At 42.1% G+C, this 19,552-nt stretch overlaps 1 protein-coding gene across 1 annotated transcript in view; it reads left to right on the top strand.

The window, feature by feature from the left end:
• The window catches only part of PCDH19 (protocadherin 19), a 107,015-nt gene that overhangs the window by 42,164 nt on the left and 45,299 nt on the right, over positions 1 to 19,552 (top strand). The window contains exon 3 of the mRNA XM_077827199.1: positions 18,241 to 18,299. Within this exon, the coding sequence (XP_077683325.1) occupies positions 18,241 to 18,299 (59 nt within the window). The remainder of the gene's footprint in view (positions 1 to 18,240; positions 18,300 to 19,552) is intronic.

Consider the following 19,552-nt stretch of genomic DNA (forward strand, 5'->3'; position numbering starts at 1 on the left):
ATAGTCCACATCATCAACCCCGGAGCTGCTGAAAGGAGCTGGAAGAAAGAAGGGAAGTCAAAGGATTTTATAGGCAGCAGCAGTGGCCTCGGTAGGAAATTCAGAGAGAGTTTCCCGAGGCTTTAATGTAGAAGGTAGTGTTTAAATCTAGACTGGAGGAAGGGGAGGAGAGGCAGATAGGTTAGTAGGAGTGGGGGAGTGAGAGAGATGATGGGACAGAAAAAAGCATGGAGCTGACATCTTTCAAACGCAATCTGAGAGTTTCTTGGCAGTCATGCTTAGAAGCTTCTCTGCCATAGCTGCTGGGAGGCGAGTGTCTCCGTTCTTTCTTCCTAAACCTGCTCCCTGAAGGAAATTGTTTGGGTTGTGTTTGCCAGCTGCACACTTTTGCTTTTTATAGAGGCAGGCCTCTGATTCCCCACACACTGCTCTCACCCAGCCAGCCCTAATTCCCTCCTTCTATCGATGTAGGATGCTATATCCCATTAGTTATATACTGAAATACGCTCTTCTTCTTGGTGAGATGTGAACGTGAGGCCCTGATCAGTTGTTAAAGCTCGCCTAGCCCTCTGGATGGGTATTGGCCTTAACATCAGAACATCTCAACTCCCTGGAACCAGCAGGGCCTACTTTGCGCTCTATCTGATCAAGGTACATAGCTTTGTGTCATTTACTGTGTGTAGGATCTTTCACCTGGGGCCTTAAATACTGAGGTCCTGTCTGCTCTGCATGGGCATTAAAGGTCCCAGATTACCTTTTGTGAAAGAAGGAGGTTGCCTTTGTGTCTTTGGGCACAATTTCTCCTCCGCCTGGTGGGTGCTGCCCTCCACCCCAGGGGTGACTGCTTCTCAGTGACATAGGCAAATAAAGCCAAGTCCAGTATCCCAGCCCAAGGCAAAAATGGACCCTGCAGAAACTGTATGACTCCACTGTGAATGGACAGGCAGGGCTGGATTTGGTAACAACTATGTCCCAGTATGCAAGGTGTTAATGGACAGAGCTGGTGGGTCTGTGACCAAGCAGATAATTATGGTTATTCTCCCCTAGGGAGGTGGAGCACACTGGTGGTAGTATGGCTAAGTCAGGGGTAGGCAACCTTTCAAAGAAGAAGAGCCATTTTTTTTGTTTTTTGTCTTTGACCAAAATATTTTGAGAGCCACATCATGCGCAAAGCTACTTCTAGAGTTAGAATTTATCAACTAATAACAATTGAACATATTAAAGTTATTACTACTCACCAATACTTTTAATGCGACTTCTGCCATTTGAATTTGAATATAAAGAGGAGGGGGCTCCAGGCTGGGGCAGGGGATTGGTGTGCAGGAGGAGGTGTGGGGTCTGGGAGGGGGTTGGGGTGCGAGGTGCAGGCTCTGGCCGGGAGGCGCTTACCACAGGCAGCTCTTGGCTGGTGGCACAGCAGGGCTCTGGCCCCACACCACTCCTGGAAGCGGCTGGCTGCTGGCACGTCTCTGCATGCCCCTGGCAGGAGGGAGGCAGCTCCGTGTGCTGCCCCCGCCCCCAGCACTGTCCTCACACTGCGAGGGCAGTGCTTGCAGGAGTGGGCAGTGTACAGAGACCCGGTGCCCCCTTCTCCCCCAAGGGGTGCTCAGAGATGCGCTTCCAGGAGCAGCATGGGGCCAGAGCCATGCTGCGCTGCTGGCTGGGAGTTGCCTGTGGTAAGAGCCTCCCGACCAGAGCTTGCACCTCACACCCCCTCAAAAAAAGACGGTTAGCAAGGGGGCAGCCAAAGAGCTTCATATAGCTCCAGAGCCAGAGGTTGCTGACCCCTGGGCTAGATGGTTCTGCTGCTAGGTGGCTTGGGATGGAAGGTCTCTTCTTCCACTCCTCACAGACCTCTCCGGCCACAGCCTGGTCATTCTGGATGCATGCTGGGATCAAGGATTTGACCTGCTATTTGTAAAAACCTTTGGGACGAAAGGCAAGGCAGGAATAAGCTACTTGCATAGCCCCCATTTTTGTTTGATACAGGGTGAGCATTAGTCCTGTTTTCCTGGTCAAATTCCAACTTGGGCATCCTTGTGCTGTCCTCCTAAAGAAAATGCCCCCTCTAGGTTCAGTGTTCTTTGCTTCCCCTTCTCTTTTTATAGTGCTGGTTCAAAATGACTGCCCCATTTTATAGCCCTGAGTGTCTGCACTGAAAATGGTTGGGGCAGCAATCCTTGTGTATAACAGCCTGTAAAGAGCTTTTGGATTATAGGTGCCATTATGAATGTAAGGTGGCTTTCTTATTATTACATTTGTGTGCTTCATAATGACACTGCAGATTTCTGATAACGCTATCAAATTCAAACTGGTGATATTATTAGCCACTTCCAAGCTAATTATGGCTTCATTGTTGCTGGTTTCAGGGCTGAATCTAGGTTTCTAATGCAATCCCCCTTTTAAAAATCAAGTCACAACAACAACTTTCCTCCTGCTTTCCATCCATTTTCAGTTTTAAAATGAGAAAAAGGCTATTTATTTGGAGAGGGGACAGGAATTCAGAATGGATTAGTAACTATGTCTGTGCCTTAATATAATCTGTTTTGATACTTTTTCTCATTATGGTGCACAGAGTGATGCTAAAGGATAAACTCTTTGCTTCTCCCAGTGATTTTGCTGCAATGCTTTTCATTTTATCAGGAGAAAATGGAGGCCAGAGTCATTCAGTTCCTTAAATGACTAATAATTTCCAACAGAACTAAATGCCCTTTATTTAAGCTGCAGTAATAATTAGAGGGTTGCTAGTGTTAAGCAACCATGTAGTCTGGCTCTGAGGAATGTTCATTGTGCCTCATTAAATTTGGAATTAGTACTTAAAAGGTCAGAAATAAATATTCTGTTTATATTTCTGAGACAGTAAATCTAAATGGATGCGATGTTTGCACATCCTCATCTCTGCTCATTGCTGCTGAACTGAGGCTCCACTCCATTTGGTTAGCAGCAACCAGAATGTCTGGGGTCGGGGGGAGGAGGGAGAACATGGTTTCATTGATCAAGAGCAGGAAAATGACCTGCAGTATTACATCTAATTATAAAACATCAATAGCAGAAGCTAAATGCACTTACTGTTTCAGAGACACTAAATTGCTAGTTTTCAGTTTGCAATCTCATGTATTATAGGCTTGAGCAATAAACTTGGGATGTAGGGAAAACTCCTTTAAAGGGAGATACCAGAGGTCAGATCCTTTTAACCTTTTTTGAACTCCTTCAGGTGACTGGGGCCTAAATGCTATTTAATAATAGATAGTTGAATTGCCTCACATTTTTCTGTAGTCTTGTTTCAGAATGTTGACTTAATGAGTGCACAGCACTGCCCTTCCTCTGTCTGAAAAGATTTGGGAAGTTTGTGGTTATGTAGATCCATTCACCTCAAGGTTCATATCCAGCTGAGTTTGGCACTGATGGAATGTTCTCCCCATCTGATTGTTGTTGCAGTGTCCTATGTGAAATCGGTTGGTATTCTCCATCCGGTTCCTGGCATGTAGGACTGTGCATCACAAAATCCACCATGACTGGCACTAATTAGCTCTGTTGCTGGCAGTCTCAGCAGAAAGGCCAAGGACCAAATGGGCTACTCAGTCTGAACTCCCCCCTCATCCTTCTGGTCAGGGTTGAGGCACATTGGAGAAGTTTGCATTGCTGCTGCCTGTTGTGTGGATAATTAGAGGTCGTCATTGTCTAGGGCTGTCAATCCTGCACCTTTTCCCAGCATTAAATTCACACAAAAAATGAACAAAAGGTTAGGGAAGTTTGATGATAACCTGAGTCAGTGTCCAGCAGCTCAAAAGGCTTATTCTGTAGAAGCACTCATGTCTCTGCGGCACTTCTGAGCCAAAGCACAAATCGTTTGTCTATCAAAGAGAGTTATTGGGCTGTTGAATAGTGATGTGGGCTTTGCTCCTTGCAGTCTCTCCAACAGCACATACCGATGATTCCCCTGCTCTTACACCTTCTCCAGAACCTACACTGGGGTCACCATCAATGCCTTTGATGGCACTTCAGGCTGCAAAACAACCCCCTTCACCACCCCATTGTACACTTGGCCAGTTACATAATGTTGTCCATTCCTTCCTGGCCTCTTTGGTGATCTGTGTACAGCCTGGAGTGTGAGATTGGATTCCCATTATTTTAGAATGTAAAGCAACCAGTCATGTTGCTGGTCATAAAATTATGCATGCCTGTCTTCACCTGACTGTGATGCATACCTATCGGAGATACTAATCAAACTTGATGTGAGGCTGGTATGTTTGTGTCTGAGTGAGAGGTAATAGAGTTTTCCTCTACTTAGATTAGAATGGTCCATCTCATCCAGTTTTCGCTTGAGTTTGAAGTCACTCTGGCATTGCACATAAAAATAATAGCGATCTCATCTGTTTATAAGGAAATTAATTTGTAACTGTATCCCATCAAGTAACTGGATCAGAAATGTGGTTTGGAGTAAAGACCTCTTCTCTTAAAATGCATTAAGATCTTTTCCCTAAATACCCTAGGATCAGACTCTGAACCAGTTACTCACATTGATGAGCAGTAACTCACACTAATAGTTCCACTGCAGTTAATGAGTCAGTGAGATTACTCATGTACCTGGTCATTGGTGTTAATGATCCTGCCCTTAATTTTTAAATTAACAAGGTGTTTTCTTTATGAACTTCAGGATTTCTGTGCCATCCAACGAGAATTGTCGTCTGTGCATTGTACAGTAACTTCTGGTTCCTAAACACTATGTACAAGGTGTGTGAGAATATCCTCTACAAAGCTGGAGCTTGGATTGCTGCAGGAAATTGTGTGACATTCAGGCACACACCTTTATTCCTTCAAAGCAGAAGGTTCATAGTATAGCTCTTATTCATAATGCAGAACTTTCACCAAACCAAAGATTAATTCAAAGACAAATGCTCTCTGCGAGTTCAGGACATGCCCAGCGACCGAACTCTCTTGGGAGTCTAACCATGTAACGTCCCTGGAGAAATTTCAGGGCTGCCAGTGAACCAGCTCACAAAGGGGCACGTTTTCAAAGAGATGTGCTACGTTTTAGCTGTGTGACTCCATTGATCTGTAGAGAACTGAAAATGAGTTGAGTCATCTTTAGTGCCCTTGAGTGAAGGACCGAAGATGAATCAATTTGTTTCCAGCCCCCTCCTTCATCTCCCCATTCTCTAGGAGCCTTGCTTTTCTCACCTTCCTCTCCTCTCCTGCCATGCAATGAAACAAGGGTCTTCCTGACTCCCTAGCCCTTCCCCCTCTTTCCGCAGGTGTATTAGCACAGGATTTCCCAGCACAGGCTGGGCCATGAAGTACTAACTGGCATGGGGGGAAGGTGCAGAATATGTATGATTAAGATGGGTAGGCCATTAACAGCACATGGTAAGATCAAAGGAGATGAGATTGGTTTCATTTTCCTGAAAGAGGGCTTAGATTCCAAGGGTATGTCTACCCAGTACCTAGACCCCCACAGCTGGGCCATACCAGCTGACTTGGGCTTGGGCTGCAGGGCTGTGTAGACTTCTGGGCTTGGGCTGGAGCCTGCGCTCTGGGGCCTCCCACTTTGCAGGGTCCTAGAGCCTGGGCTCCAGCATGAGCCCGGAAGACTACACAACAATGAAACAGTCCCGCATCCGAGCCTGAATCGGCTGGCATGGCCAGCCACGGGTATCTAGTTGCTGTGTAAACATACCAGCAGAATACACTAGAATGCTCCCTCTCTCATGGTGAGCTAAAGCCTAACATTACCCACTCCTCCATGGTGCTGCCAGCCAGCTCCCTTCTCTCCTCCACTGCTAAGTCCATACCAGTATTTCTTCATGCCCAGTTCGACCTGTGGATATTATTCACATCTCTGTGCCCATTCCTGGTCACACTGGGTGCTCAGGCCCAGACAGGAAGAGGTTTTCCAGCAAGGGGAAGTAGATAGGGACACAGTTTTCTTCCCAAGAGTCCCAATCCACCTCCCTCTTCTTAGACACGGCACACGAGATGTATATTTGAACTCCTAGAAAATAGCAAATCAAGTAAGTGCCTGCCCTGGGTAAAGTCATGGGGGTAACACTGCTAAAACCTGACATGAGCCTTTGAAAATTTGCTCCACATTTGTGAACCAGGTGGCAATGCAGGAGAACATATCCCTTCCCTGGGTTTCATAGATTGTTGCCTTTTACCTAAGGTGTGTTTAGAATTGAGTAAAGGACACATCACTAAGTTACCCTGAGCTGGACTGTTTGTTGTTTAAAAAAAGCGTCCGTCTCTCTCTCTCTCTCACACACGCTCAGATATTAATTTTTTCCCTAACATGTTTTAAAGTGAATTTAGTGCTGTTGAAAGATGCTGAACTAGCAGCCCTGGAGAGTTGGTGTCTCTGGTTAGCCATAGAGGAGTACAGCATGGATAGGGACAATGCATGGCTACTCAGCCCAGAGCTGCAGAGACAACTGAAAATGGGGAGTTCAGTCCTCATGGCCCTTTTCTTTCTTGGCTTCTCTGCTGATGCTGCCAAGGTAGATGCCAGTTGTCATTCTGTATTTGTACTGTGGTGGTTGCCCACTGAAAATTGATCTCAGGCCACCAACTTATTTCCCATGGGACAACAAACAGTCCATTGGATGGTAATGTTTTTAGCCATTGCTGGCCTAGGCATGATTTGACCTACACCATGTTCTGAAATTAACTATGTTTTACTGATATGACAACAGATGCTTTATTTAACTTGCATGTATGTCCTATTACACGTAATGTAGTTCAGATCATAACAGTTAAGTATTGGCATGTTTATCTAATAGTGAGCGGTTGATGTATTTCAGAATCTGCAGGTTTTTGATGGATTGTCCCATGGAGAACAAGGCTGAGAAGTAAGTGGGAGTGAGAAGTGATATTGCAAGCCTTGCTTTTTCCACCAGAGAGGCCATGTGCATTTTTATGAATGAGTTGACATTTTTGTGATCTCTGAATACACCTGCAGCGCTGACGTAAGGTCAGAACACCTGCTCTTTTGATGACTACATTAATCTTAATCTTTGTTGTGCTGGTTGGGATTGAGGAATTATCGTATTGGGAGGACGGATTTTATTAAAACCAAACCAAGAGATTGACACACCAGCTCTGAATAAAGGTCTAAGTAATTTTTTAATTATAAAGAGTGACATGCAAGTTTCATTATTGAGGCATGGAAAAAAGGCTGAGAGAGAACTCTCAAAAAGTGGTACTAAAATGTCATTGCCCAGTAGCTCATTTAGTGAAGGGTTTATGCATGTGTTAGCAGGAGGTTGCAGCAGGTTTACAATTATTTGAAGAAAGACGAAAACGTTTTCCTCTTCCTGTGAAAGGGCCGTAAGAAAAAGAACAAAAAGGGATGGTATGTTTTATATTTATATTCCAAGTCTGAGGTTTTTATAGGGATGGATACGTGTCAATAGGATCAGGGTAGATAGGAACCCAGCTCTGAACACCCCTGGACTTTGCAGGGGGTTTGAAGTCCAACGTTGTGCAAAGAGTCCCTATCTCTACAATGAGCCAAACCAGAGATCTTTGGACCCACAAACTTTAGGGGTGTTCAGAATCCAGATCCAAGTGTAGTGGTTTAACTCCATCTCTAGTTTAGGGGTTCGGTTTTGATAAATGTGCAGAATATCTAAATTTGATCCAAGTTCTCCAAACTTCTTGGGTCTGCAAAACTCGAGTTGAATTCTTTGGCCTTCTCAGGAGATCGCTGTTTCCAGTCAAGTTGCTTTTGCAGCATTACTGCCCCATCTCATGGTATTTTAGCACTCCAGTTCCAAGGGATGGCAGAAACAGTGGAAAGAATAAAAAGTAATGGGGGGAATGTCAATTGAACTTTTCTGAATCTCAGGCCAGTTTGGTACGATTTTAGGTGAATGCTGAGGGAGGAGGAGGTTATCTTGTTTCATACTCTCCATTTTCCTCATCCCAAACCATTGTAGGGTCAAATCCTTGACGCTTGCACAAAGCCAGGGGATACTGGCCTGTCACATGAATGCAAATGAATGTACTTTGAATAAAAGGTAACCAAATATAGAAGTACCTGTTTGCCACTTGTCTATTTTGTGGGGCATATAATTGATGTGTTACTTTTTTCCAGAGTAACAGCCGTGTTAGTTTGTATTCGCAAAAAGAAAAGGAGTACTTGTGGCACCTTTTCTTTTTACTTTTTTCCGTATTTTATTGAGCCCTTCTCTCTACAGCTGGATAAACCTACTTTTTAAAATTAAACATTGGTAAGCTGCATGCAGTGCTGGGGCTTTCTCATTGATGGAATTGACGTTAAAATACCATATGTGAAAATCAAATCCCAAGTATATAGGACAGTATAATTTTTGGCATCCCCTGTAAGAGAAGCGCAGTCTGAAATCTTCCAGTGCTTTAGTTTGGAAACCAGAAGATTTATTCTGGAAGAAGAGATTCAGTGCTTCCTGATAATCTGAATATATAGTGTATTTTCAGGATACTGGTTATGGGCCTGATCGTGAGAAGTGCTGAGCATCCTTCACGCTTGTTGAAATCAATGAGGGTTCTCAGCACCACTTTGGTGAGTGAACCCTGCAAAGTGTAATCATTTACAAACAGAGGGCTGAACTGGAATTAGGTCAAATGAACTTTGATTAAATAATGCAAACCATAACCCAGTGCTTCTCTAGGAAAAAACCTCATTTCTTTTTTAGTTTTCTATTTTGATCCCATAGCCTGCCCTGAGATAACCCTGACAGATAATCTGGCAGCCCAGGAGCAGTTTCATAAACTGCCAGGCTGCCTCATAAACTACGTTGTGTGTACCACTTTAGATCTTGCCACCAGCCCTTGCTGAAGGCTGCAAGCCACCAATGGATGGAATCAAGTTTTGTTTCTCCAGGGCAACCTCATTGCTCCTTGCCGTATCTGAAGTCTGGAAGTAATTTGCATTAATAGCACTGATTTCTATAGCATGCTAGAGTTCAAACCTGGAAACAGATAGTGTATGAAGCTCAAATCCCAATAGAAACCAAATCTATCCGACGTAGGATTGTGGTGTCTTCTTAGTTAGTAAAACGAAGTACAGCAGAAAGTGCAGAGAGTGTGAGCTGTGTGTTTCTGAACGTATGTGTGGGAGGAATTAGCCAGCCAAATCTGAATCACAGGGATCTTTCTTTGCAGAAAAGTGTTTGTTTTGTTTTGTTTTTGACAAAAAGGGCTAAATTCTGGTTCCACGGAAGTCAGTGGCAAAACACCCAATGACATTGATAAGACCAGGATTTAACCCTAAATGATCTCCTGGTTAGAAACAGAGGGAACTGGGTGGGGCAATGATGATGTAGGATGGCCTCACCTGATCCTAATGGATGATCCTTGCTCTGTGCTTTGGGGAAGGAGAACTCATCACCCAAGGTCTGTGGACAATATCGTTATAAGGAGACATTCCGTTTAATATATGGTACATCTTCTACAGGAGGACACTGTTCGGCTTCAGCATGGACTTGATTATCTAATAGGTCTTTTTTCCATCTCTTACTATTAGGGGCCTACTTAATTCACGATTTTGCAGATTTCACAGAAATTATGAATTATGGGATTGTTCATGAAATTAACCTTCAAAATAAAAATATGTATTATTGATAAAATATGCTGCAACACTTCTGTGATTACCACAATGCAAAAACAGTTGACCATAATCCTGTAATATCATTCCAATCATCAAAGTGGATAGTAAGAGTGTCTGTCAAGTTGCATGATGTAGACTAAAGTGAGCACGGCAGTCATTATAGTAGATTGTTGATTGAGAGTGTGTCAACATTTATGATAAGTGAGCAGGACAGTCATCAGGTTGAGTGAAAGGATTGTTGTTGCATGTAAAGATGGCTGACAATAAATAAAAAAGGCAAAAAATGTCAGCTTTGGATCATGTGAAGAATACCCGGTAGGAACCTTACATGCAGATGGTAGTAAATTGTTTTGATCATCTTGCAACATGACTCTGGATTTGTTCAGAGAAAAAACACTATCAATCGCCGTTTTGAGTCCGAATCGCATATTAAATGACAAGCATGTGCAGAGGCTACAGTCAGAACAAAAACAGGCGACAGGGTCCATGATGTTCAAAAGAACAACTGAAAGTACTTTAGCAGAAAGAGAAGCTATAATGGAGATAGTGGAGGCCTTTATTGCTGTCAACATACATGTAGAAAAAATGAATAATCCAATACTAAGAGAGTACTTTAGAAAGCATGTACCAAATCCTGGCAGTTTCCCGTGTGCAAACAAACTTCACATTATCTAACAGAAGTAATTGTGAAGCACATTCAATCTACAAAATCTGCACTGGCGAAATACGATTCCATTTCAGTTGTAGCTGACGAAGCAACAGATGCACAGGATAAGTACATACTCCACATTTTTATTTGTACCTGGCAGCTGGCATTAAATTTTTTTCAACTGTATCGCAAGCTGTAGCAAAGGCTATTGTAAACTACAGCTTAGATTTCAACAAGGTCTTGGCATTTCCCTCTAATAATGTGATGTACGTGTGCAAAGCTTTCTCTGCTGTACTGCAAGGAATGATGCCCAGTGCAATTCACATTACCTGTTAATGCACACATTCTTTCAATGGCCAGTGATATTTTGGCGCACATGTTTCCCTGATGTGGATGTGCTTGTTTCTTCTTTTAAAAAAATATCCAAGCATTGTCCAAGTTGTAAAATATGATTCAAGGAGTCTGTGGCCAGTCAAAGTGGTAGCCAAGCAGTGTCGCTTCCACTTGAACCAGTGATTACAAGGTGGAATTTGTGGTTACATGAAAAGATTATTAAATACTACCAGCGATTTGTGTGTGAGGAGCTTGAAATCACACCAAGCATCCCATGAAGTGAGCTGTAGCTCACGAAAGCTTATGCTCAAATTGGTTAGTCTCTAAGGTGCCACAAGTACTCCTTTTCTTTTTACCAAGCATACAGTCTTTGCTTAAAGTCTCTGATCTGTTAAAACAGAGCAACATTGAAGACCGGGTGAAGTTGGTGGCTGAGAATACAATCCAGTTCATGCAGCTTCTAACATGGTTTGAAAGTCGGCAGGTTTTGATTCACAAAGCATACAACAAATTGATAGATCTGATCAGCTGGACCGAAGATGTGGCATCTCAAGAACCTTCAGACTGCCAAACTGAAAATAGCCACAGACAAGAAGTGTTCCAGTCAATAGCAGAAAAGTTAAACCAGTACTACAGGTATGACCAGCCATTGCAACCTGCGTTTAAACAACCAGTTGTCTGCTTTTTCGGTGTTTGCATTTTTGACCCAAATCAGGAGCCTTTTCTGTGTTTTGACCCTGAGCTAATTCAAGCAATTCCTGGATGGGAGAAAGATCATGACAACAAACGTGCTGCTTACCTGACCTTTGTCAAAGAAGGCCAGATGCCAGTAAAAGTAACTGAGTTTTGGGGTCCTATTTCTAATTTGGTTTCCAAAGCTCTACAAGTTGGCAAAACACTGCCTTACAATTCCTACCAATTCTATGGATGCAGAATGTGCAGTTTCAATGTATGGACAGAACATGTGCTGCGTGCTATCTTTAACAAATAACATTGTTTTATTTAGGTAAGTATAAATGTGTATTTCTAAGCTTTGAGTATTATACTTTATTTATTATTATTTTATTATTAATTAATTAGTTTAGCAGGCTCCCTTATCCAGGGTGACTTATGAAGGTAACAGTAGTACAGTACAATACTTGTTACATATATACTGTATGAACACATCTGCAAAATTTGCTATTTATGCTGTGACCAACCCATGAAAAATGTGTGATTTCTCTGTGATTTAAGTAGACCCCTAGTCATTACCATAATCCTGACTAATTGCATTTATATTCAGCGATAAGATCTGTGTCCAGGTGTAACTGTTCTGTTGCATATTGATATGTAACATGGATTCTGCCACCTATTTGGATGGAAGTCAAAGTGCAGAGTGTGGCATTCTCATATGGGGCACACAGCAGCAGCTCCTCACCAGGGATGCTGTATAGGTTGGGTGAACTTCAGAATCTGCTGAACCAGCAGTTTTTGGAGGTCATAACTGAGCTGCTCGAGCATTTTGCTAACTCAGCCTTTTCCCACTTTGGTGCATGCTGCCCTTTTGAATGTTCCTGAGAACACCAAAAGGGGTTGCTACTCTCAAGCCTTGTCTGCACTGAATTTCTTAAATTATCTCCCTTTCACCAGAGCAGCTCCGCTGCTTCCAGCAGTGGTTGTCACACTAGTACTGACCAGCTGCCAGCAATTTTACTAGTGTTATCTAGAACTTGGGAGCCAGTAAGTACTGTTTTCTAGCAGTGGTCTCCTCAGTGTGATGTCCAAATGTGCTGGCACCAGAGGAGATGTTGTACTGGCAAGTAACACAAGGGATTTGTGAGATATTGATGGGTAGTTGGACAGGATGGGCATTTGGGAGCCAAAGTTGTCTGCGTGTATCTAGCAGCATCAGTAAAAATACATGTTGGGATTCAGTACAACATAGCCCTGTCTCCTTTCGTAGAACAATACAGTGCTATGCAAACAATGCTGCTGACCCTGCAGCCACAGGGGCCACTGGCTCATGCAGGCTCAACCCCACTAGTGATAGGTTGACATGTTAGTGTGGTATTTACTGCTCATGCCATAATCCTGCCTGGGTGGGATATGAGTTGGCAAAGCTCTGTGGGGATCATGACATCTCCCTATTTATCGTGGCCTTAGCTGGGGTACGTCACAGTTTCTTCCCTCCTGTTTAGCAGGAAACCTCCATCTGTTATTCCCTTAGCTTCTTGCACAAACACATACAGACGCTTCCCGACTTATGCAATTGTTCTGTTTCAGAAAGCCTTTTGTAACTTGAATTTTGCGTAAATTGGAAACGTATACCCGAATGTTACGCAAAAAAAACCCCCAAAACCCTCTTATTTCTAGCTTATGGAACTTTTTCCATAAGTGCGAATTTGCGTAAGTCGGGTCTTGTGTAACCTGGGGAGCATCTGTAGTAGCTTTGGATATGTTCCGTATTCCACCCACCTTTTCCCTTCCTTCCTTTCATAATGGGACTAAACTATACACGCAGCTGGCACGTTAAAGGAATTTAGGCAGGTGGGTGTAGAAGGTCATATGCTGGCGATGGGGCATTGCAGCTGAGTTGAGGAGGTGGGGAGAAGGCCAGCTGAGTAGCTCCAGATTTGCTTGAGCCAGCCCTGCATCTGACCGCATAAGATGACATAATGCACTCCCATCAGAACAGTGATTGCTTTAAAGCTGCCTCTGATTCCTCCTGTCCTCCATTGCTCAGCTCCTGTCATAGCTTGTTTACAAACTACACCATTCTTTATAACAAATACATTCCTGATTTCCCCCTCCCCCCACAAGCCCTCAAAAGTTTGTGGAAGATAATACCACAGAGATCTCTGTGGATGGGTCCGATCGCTCCTCCAGAGGTGGAAGCATCAGGATTGATGGATAAACACTGTGTCAGAAATCTTATGCAGTGTAAATCTTCTCTGTGTGTTTTAAAAATACATGTGTGTCTTTCCTACAGAGACACTAAGCACTTTAACAATCACAATCATATTGCAAGAACAAGGATGCAAGAACTGCAGGGACTAGTAGTTTGTGCAGTAAATCTCCTGCGTGACTCTACAGTAGTAATTACTATGTGAAAGTAATAACTGAGCTGTGCTGAGTGCTAGGCCAACTCCCCCAGCTCTCCGCCGAGAGCATGTTTCTCACGGGGAGGCTCCTGTTCGTTAAATTAGATATAGTGTTGTATTTCAGAAAAGGTCACATTTAACCAATGCTGCTTCTGCTTTATTATCTTGGTACAACAGTGTAACCGCCACTGGCGCACGATTCAGTTTCCTATCCAACCCTGCTTCAGCTGCCTGATTCTGTGCATCCTGCCAGTCTGAGTATGTTGGCAGCAGGCTCTGTGTTCCTTTATTTATTGCAACATTAAAGATGCATACATTTATTTTTACTGTGTTCATAATTGCCATAAGAGCAGGAAATCGTGTTCCAAAGAAGCACTTACAAAGAGGATAGAGGGGAAGGGTTCATGCTACAGCTGAACATCCCAAATTTTGAGGAAATTTGGATCTGGGTGGGTTCTTTGTGATGCAAGCTGTTTTTCCCTTTTATTCCAGGCTATTTTTATTATTAATATGTGTATTATGGTAGTGCCTAGAGGCTCTAATCAGGATCAGGGAGAATAGGAAAGGGTGGGGTTCAACATGGCTGTGAAAAAGGGAGGAATTGGGCCTTCTGTTTGTTAACTAAATAATCTAGCTCCAATATCTGCCCTGGGATGGGCCCATGGATCTCCTGTAGGGAGATGCGAATTGAAAGCCAATTGTGGCTTTTTCAGGGCTGCTGTCTGCCTGCTAGTGTCCGCTCATGTCTCCCTAAGCCGACTGTAGCACAGAGCTCTCTTGGTAATGTCTAATCCTGCCTATATTGTTGTGCTGCCATGTGGGTAGTGCATATGGCAGGGAGGGAGCACTGACCAATGCCAGAGCCTGATCGTATGGAACCACAGGAATATTGGGGTGGGGAGGGGAGATAAAGTGAAAGTCTGTGCTACTGGGTCCCAGGTGCTACTAAAAGATGGTGGTGTTTTGTTCTATTTAGTGGAGTTAGGAAGGACAAAGGAGGGGAAAGAGAGACATGGTTGGAGCAAAGAGACTCAAGTCTGTTCAATGTAGCTATAGCCCAGGACTGAATGATGACTCCAGGATGTGCTAATACCTGATTATTAACAGAATCATAGAGTTACAAAGCAGGAATAACTATCAGGCAATGCTGCCCATCCCCTATCCTGGCCAGTTCACACTTATCCCTATAGTATATTCTGTAGTGCTTTGCCCACCTGTGTTTTGAACAACTCAAGCGATGCAGCTTCCATCACTTCCCTTGGGAGACTATTCCACAGCCTAATCGACTGTGACACTGAACCTTTTCTTTCTTTCTTTCTTTCTTTCTTTCTTTCTTTCTTTCTTTCTTTCTTTCTTTCTTTCTTTCTTTCTTTCTTTCTTTCTTTCTTTCTTTCTTTCTTTCTTTCTTTCTTTCTTTCTTTCTTTCTTTCTTTCTTTCTTTCTTGTTATTCAATACCTGTTCCTATGAAAATGGGGTACAGTGGGATTTTTAATACAAGTTTAAACTATGTTGTTTTATGTACAGACTTTGTTGGGGGGAGGGGTTTGCTTGCAAACAATATAATTGCAAGCACTGATTTTTGTCCCTCTCTCTTGTCCCATCCCAGTTTTAAGCATACCTATCATTTTTTGCTTTTGTAATAGTAATAAAACTCAGATATGTCCTCATACCGGTGTTTAACAAAAAGATTTAAAATAGGGCTATCAAGCGATTTAAAAAGTTAATCGCGATTAATTGTGTGATTAAAAAAAATCACAATTAATTGCACTGTTAATAAGATACCATTTATTTAAATATTTTTGGATGTTTGCTACATTTTCAAATATATTGATTTCAATTACAACACAGAATACAAAGTGTAAAGTGCTCACTTTATATTTATTTTTGATTACAAGTATTTGCAGTGTAAAAAACCAAAAGAAATAGTATTTTTGAATTCATCTAATACAAGTACTTTAGTGCAATCTCTTTATCTTGAAAATTTAACTTACAAATGTAGAAGTATGTATAAAAAACCTGCATTCAAAAATAAAACAATGTAAAATTTTAGAGCCTACAAATCCACTCAGTCCTACTTCTTGTTCAGCTAATCACTCAGACAAACAAGTTTGTTTACATTTGCAGGAGATAATGCTGTCCGCTTCTTGTTTACAGTGTCACCTGAAAGTGAGAACAGGCATTCTCGTGGCACTGTTGTAGCCGGCATCGCAAGGTACTTATGTGCCAGATGCGCTAAAGATTCACATGTCCCTTTATGCTTCAACCACCATTCCAGAAGACATGCATCCATGCTGATGATGGGTTCTGCTCGATAACAATCCAAAGCAGTGTGGATTGACACACGTCCATTTTCATTTTCTGAGTCAGATGCTACCAGCAGAAGGTTGATTTTTTGTGGTGGTGGTGGTTTGGGTTCTGTAGTTTCCACATTGGAGTGTTGCTCTCTTAAGACTTCTGAAAGTATGCTCCACACCTCGTGCCTCTCAGATTTTGGAAGGCTCTTCAGATTCTTAAACCTTGGGTTGAGTGCTGTAGCTATCTTTTGAAATCTCACATTGATACCTTCTTTGTGTTTTGTCAAATCTGCAGTGAAAGTGTTCTTAAAATGAACAACATGTGCTATGTCATCATTCGAGATTGCTATAACATGAAATATATGGCAGAATGTGGGTAAAACAGAGCAGGGGGACATAATTCTTCCCCAAAGAGTTCAGTCACAAATTTAATTAACGCTTATATTTTTAATGAGCGTCATCAGCTTCGAAGCATGTCCTCTGGAATGGTGGCTGAAGCATGGAGGGGCATACAAATGTTTAGCATATTTGGCACGTAAATATCTTACAATGCTGGCTACAAAAGTGCCATGCAAATGTCTGTTCTCACTTTCTGGTGACATTGTAAATAAGAAGAGGGCAGCATTATCTCCCTTAAATATAAACAAACTTGTTCGTCTTAGCGATTGGCTGAACAAGAAGTAGGACTAAGTGGACTTATAGGCTCTGAAATTTTACATTGTTTTGTTTTTGAGTGCAATCATGTAACAAAAAAACCCCTATATTTGTAAATTGCACTTTTACGACAAAGAGATTGCACTATGGTACTTGTATGAGGTGAATTGAAAAATACTATTTCTTTTGTTTATCATTTTTACAATGCAAATGTTTGTAAGCAAAAATAATATACTCTTTGATTTCAGTTACAACACAGAATAAAATATATTTGAAATTGTAGAAAAACATCCACAATATTTAATAAATTTCAATTGGTATTCTATTATTTAACAGCGCAATTAAAACTGCGATTAATCACGATTAACTTTTTAAATCCCGATTAATTTTTTGAGTTAATTGTGTGAGTTAACTGCGATTAATTGACAGCTCTAATTTAAAATAAAGCGCCCACTTTAAATTCTCCAGCAGGAGATTACCTTGCTGGTATTTACATATCTATGCAATAAATATTTTAACATGTTAATTATACACTAATAAGAAAAATACCTTTTGAACTTTCTGCCAAATTGCCACACGCAGAACTGGATCCATCAGGGAATTAAAAGCAATTAGTTTTGTAACAGAGTGTGGTCACATCGTTTCTTCTCTGCAAATTGTTCTGTGGTCACCAGTCAGCCTTTTTCTGTCAAGTGTTTATATAAAGACTGGCAGGGCTTGGAGACTTCAGCTGCCTAAAAAAAAATAATATTGTAGGATATTTAAGGTATTCATTTTTCATCAGATGTATTTCTTGCTCTCTAAGGGACAAATTCAACCTTCACACACAAATATAGCTCTCATTGATGTCAGTAGGAATTTTGCCAGGGTAAGGCCAGAGGGCTCTATCATGCAGCTGTATGCCATGTGGAACTCCCACTCTGTTTGCCTCATATGATGCTGTATAAACTCCTAATAGCTCCCTCTCTGAGGTAGGGCACTATCATTATCCCCATTTTACAGATGAGGCATGGAAATGGGAAGGTCAACATTTACGGAAATGTCCATTAATTTTGTGTGCATCTATTTTGGGGGGCTCAGATTGGTTCTCTGAACGCAGCAGCTACTCCACATTTCTGAAAATCAGATGTCCTACACTGGGCCACTCAGAAATTGAGGTATCCCAAATTAGAGGCTGCTTTCATAAAGTTGGGCGTTACCAGCTTTTTCAAGCAGGTCAGTGTTGGAGCCAGAACTAGAACTCAGCTCTCCCAATTCCATAGCCAGTTCCTAGCTCACTAGACCACACTGTCGCTCCTGTGATGGGTATATTCAAAACGACCATTTCTGGGTGCCATTAAATAAATTGGGAATGCCTCATGCAGGCTCATATTTTGTGTAACGACTGGGTCCAAAGGGGGTTGCCCAGGTAGATCTGAAGGCAGACATTATCCTAATTAAAGCGTCCCATTCTACACTCCCCATATGGTTAAACTCCCAGTGGGCATTGTACCTGAGTAAGGATAAGCAGGCCTGGGCCCAGATCGGTGCAGGATTTACCAGTTAATTGCTTTTGTCCTTAATACAATGAACCTTGCAAACCTGAGGTTCTGGGTAGGTGAATCACATTTATAACTATCTCTCTTTTCTTTTCCTCCTTTCAGACTGAAAACTACTCTTTTGATTCCAACTATGTGAACAGCAGAGCCCATTTAATAAAGAGGTATGTGGGTTTGCTTGAAAATGCTTCGGTTTGCATAGCCAAATCCAGATTGTTTAGCACTCTTTTCTGCCCTATTATATGCCTCTTAATGTTATGTATGCAAAATGTTTCTGGAATAATCATATGATTTTTTAAAACAGTATTTACTTCCTATTAAACCCCATTGCTTGTGGTTTTTAATAAAGGGAAATCTTTTTTGTTATGTTTGCCTCCTCACTGGAAACTAGCAATGACTTAGGCAAAATGCTGTTACCCTGTCAACTTTAAAATTCATGGACTTTATTCCATTTAAAAGCACAGGAATAAAATGATAGATCTGGATGGTGAGAGCTCCCTGCCATGTAAGGAGGGAAAAGAAACTTATTTGGGGCCAGGTAATTGGGTTTTGATATTTGTTCACTGTTTTAGTTGGAATACTAAAGCAAAATATAATTTTGTTGGGATTTTTTCACATTAGTACTAAATCATCATCCCATTTTCACCCCAGCAGTTACCCCTTGGGTGAATTTGGCCTACTGGGTAAAATTCTGCTCTCAATAGTATCCTAAGTCTTCATCAATAGGAGAAGAAATGAGCTCAGTAGTTGGCTAACATTTCTGTTACACCACCTTAACCCCATTGACTTCAACTGGGTTGTATCTTAACTAACCAAGAGATGAATTTAGTTTGTGGGGGAAGTCTAAAATCTTTCAGTTCCCCCATTCCACTTTCCAGACCGTAGAAGACCCTGACGCAGCAAAATGGCTTCTAATCAGGAGGCCACAATTCAGTGCAGGAGATCTGTATCCCATGTAAGTCATAGAGCTCTGCTCTGGGAGGGTTTACTGCACTCCAGTTTTCAGGGTGGGACTAGACAGGCCAGGAGAGGTGGAGGAACAGAACTACTCATCCAACAGCTCTCTCCCCCACTCAGGATTCCCTCCCATCCCTGACTCTGGGAGGCAACTCCTGGACCAAATTCTGCACAGTTTTATCTGCAAAGTTTTATTCATTAAGACAGTGGAGCAGCAAAGGTGTAACAGAGCAGAGCTGGACCCTGAACTGTTTAAATCTTCTTCCAATAGTAGAAAAAATCCAATTACTTTACTGGCTAAAATCCCATGTATTTACATCTTAAAAATATAACAAGGGGAATTACAAGTGCATTATCTGAACAGCTTCAGTTCAGCCAATGAAGGGCAGGTATATTTGTTCGCATTGTTCATGATGTTTAACAATGATTATGTGATTGCTGGAGAGAAATGGGCTGCCTG

The sequence above is a fragment of the Eretmochelys imbricata genome, chromosome 9 (genome assembly GCF_965152235.1).
Source record: "Eretmochelys imbricata isolate rEreImb1 chromosome 9, rEreImb1.hap1, whole genome shotgun sequence".
NCBI lineage: Eukaryota > Metazoa > Chordata > Testudines > Cheloniidae > Eretmochelys > Eretmochelys imbricata.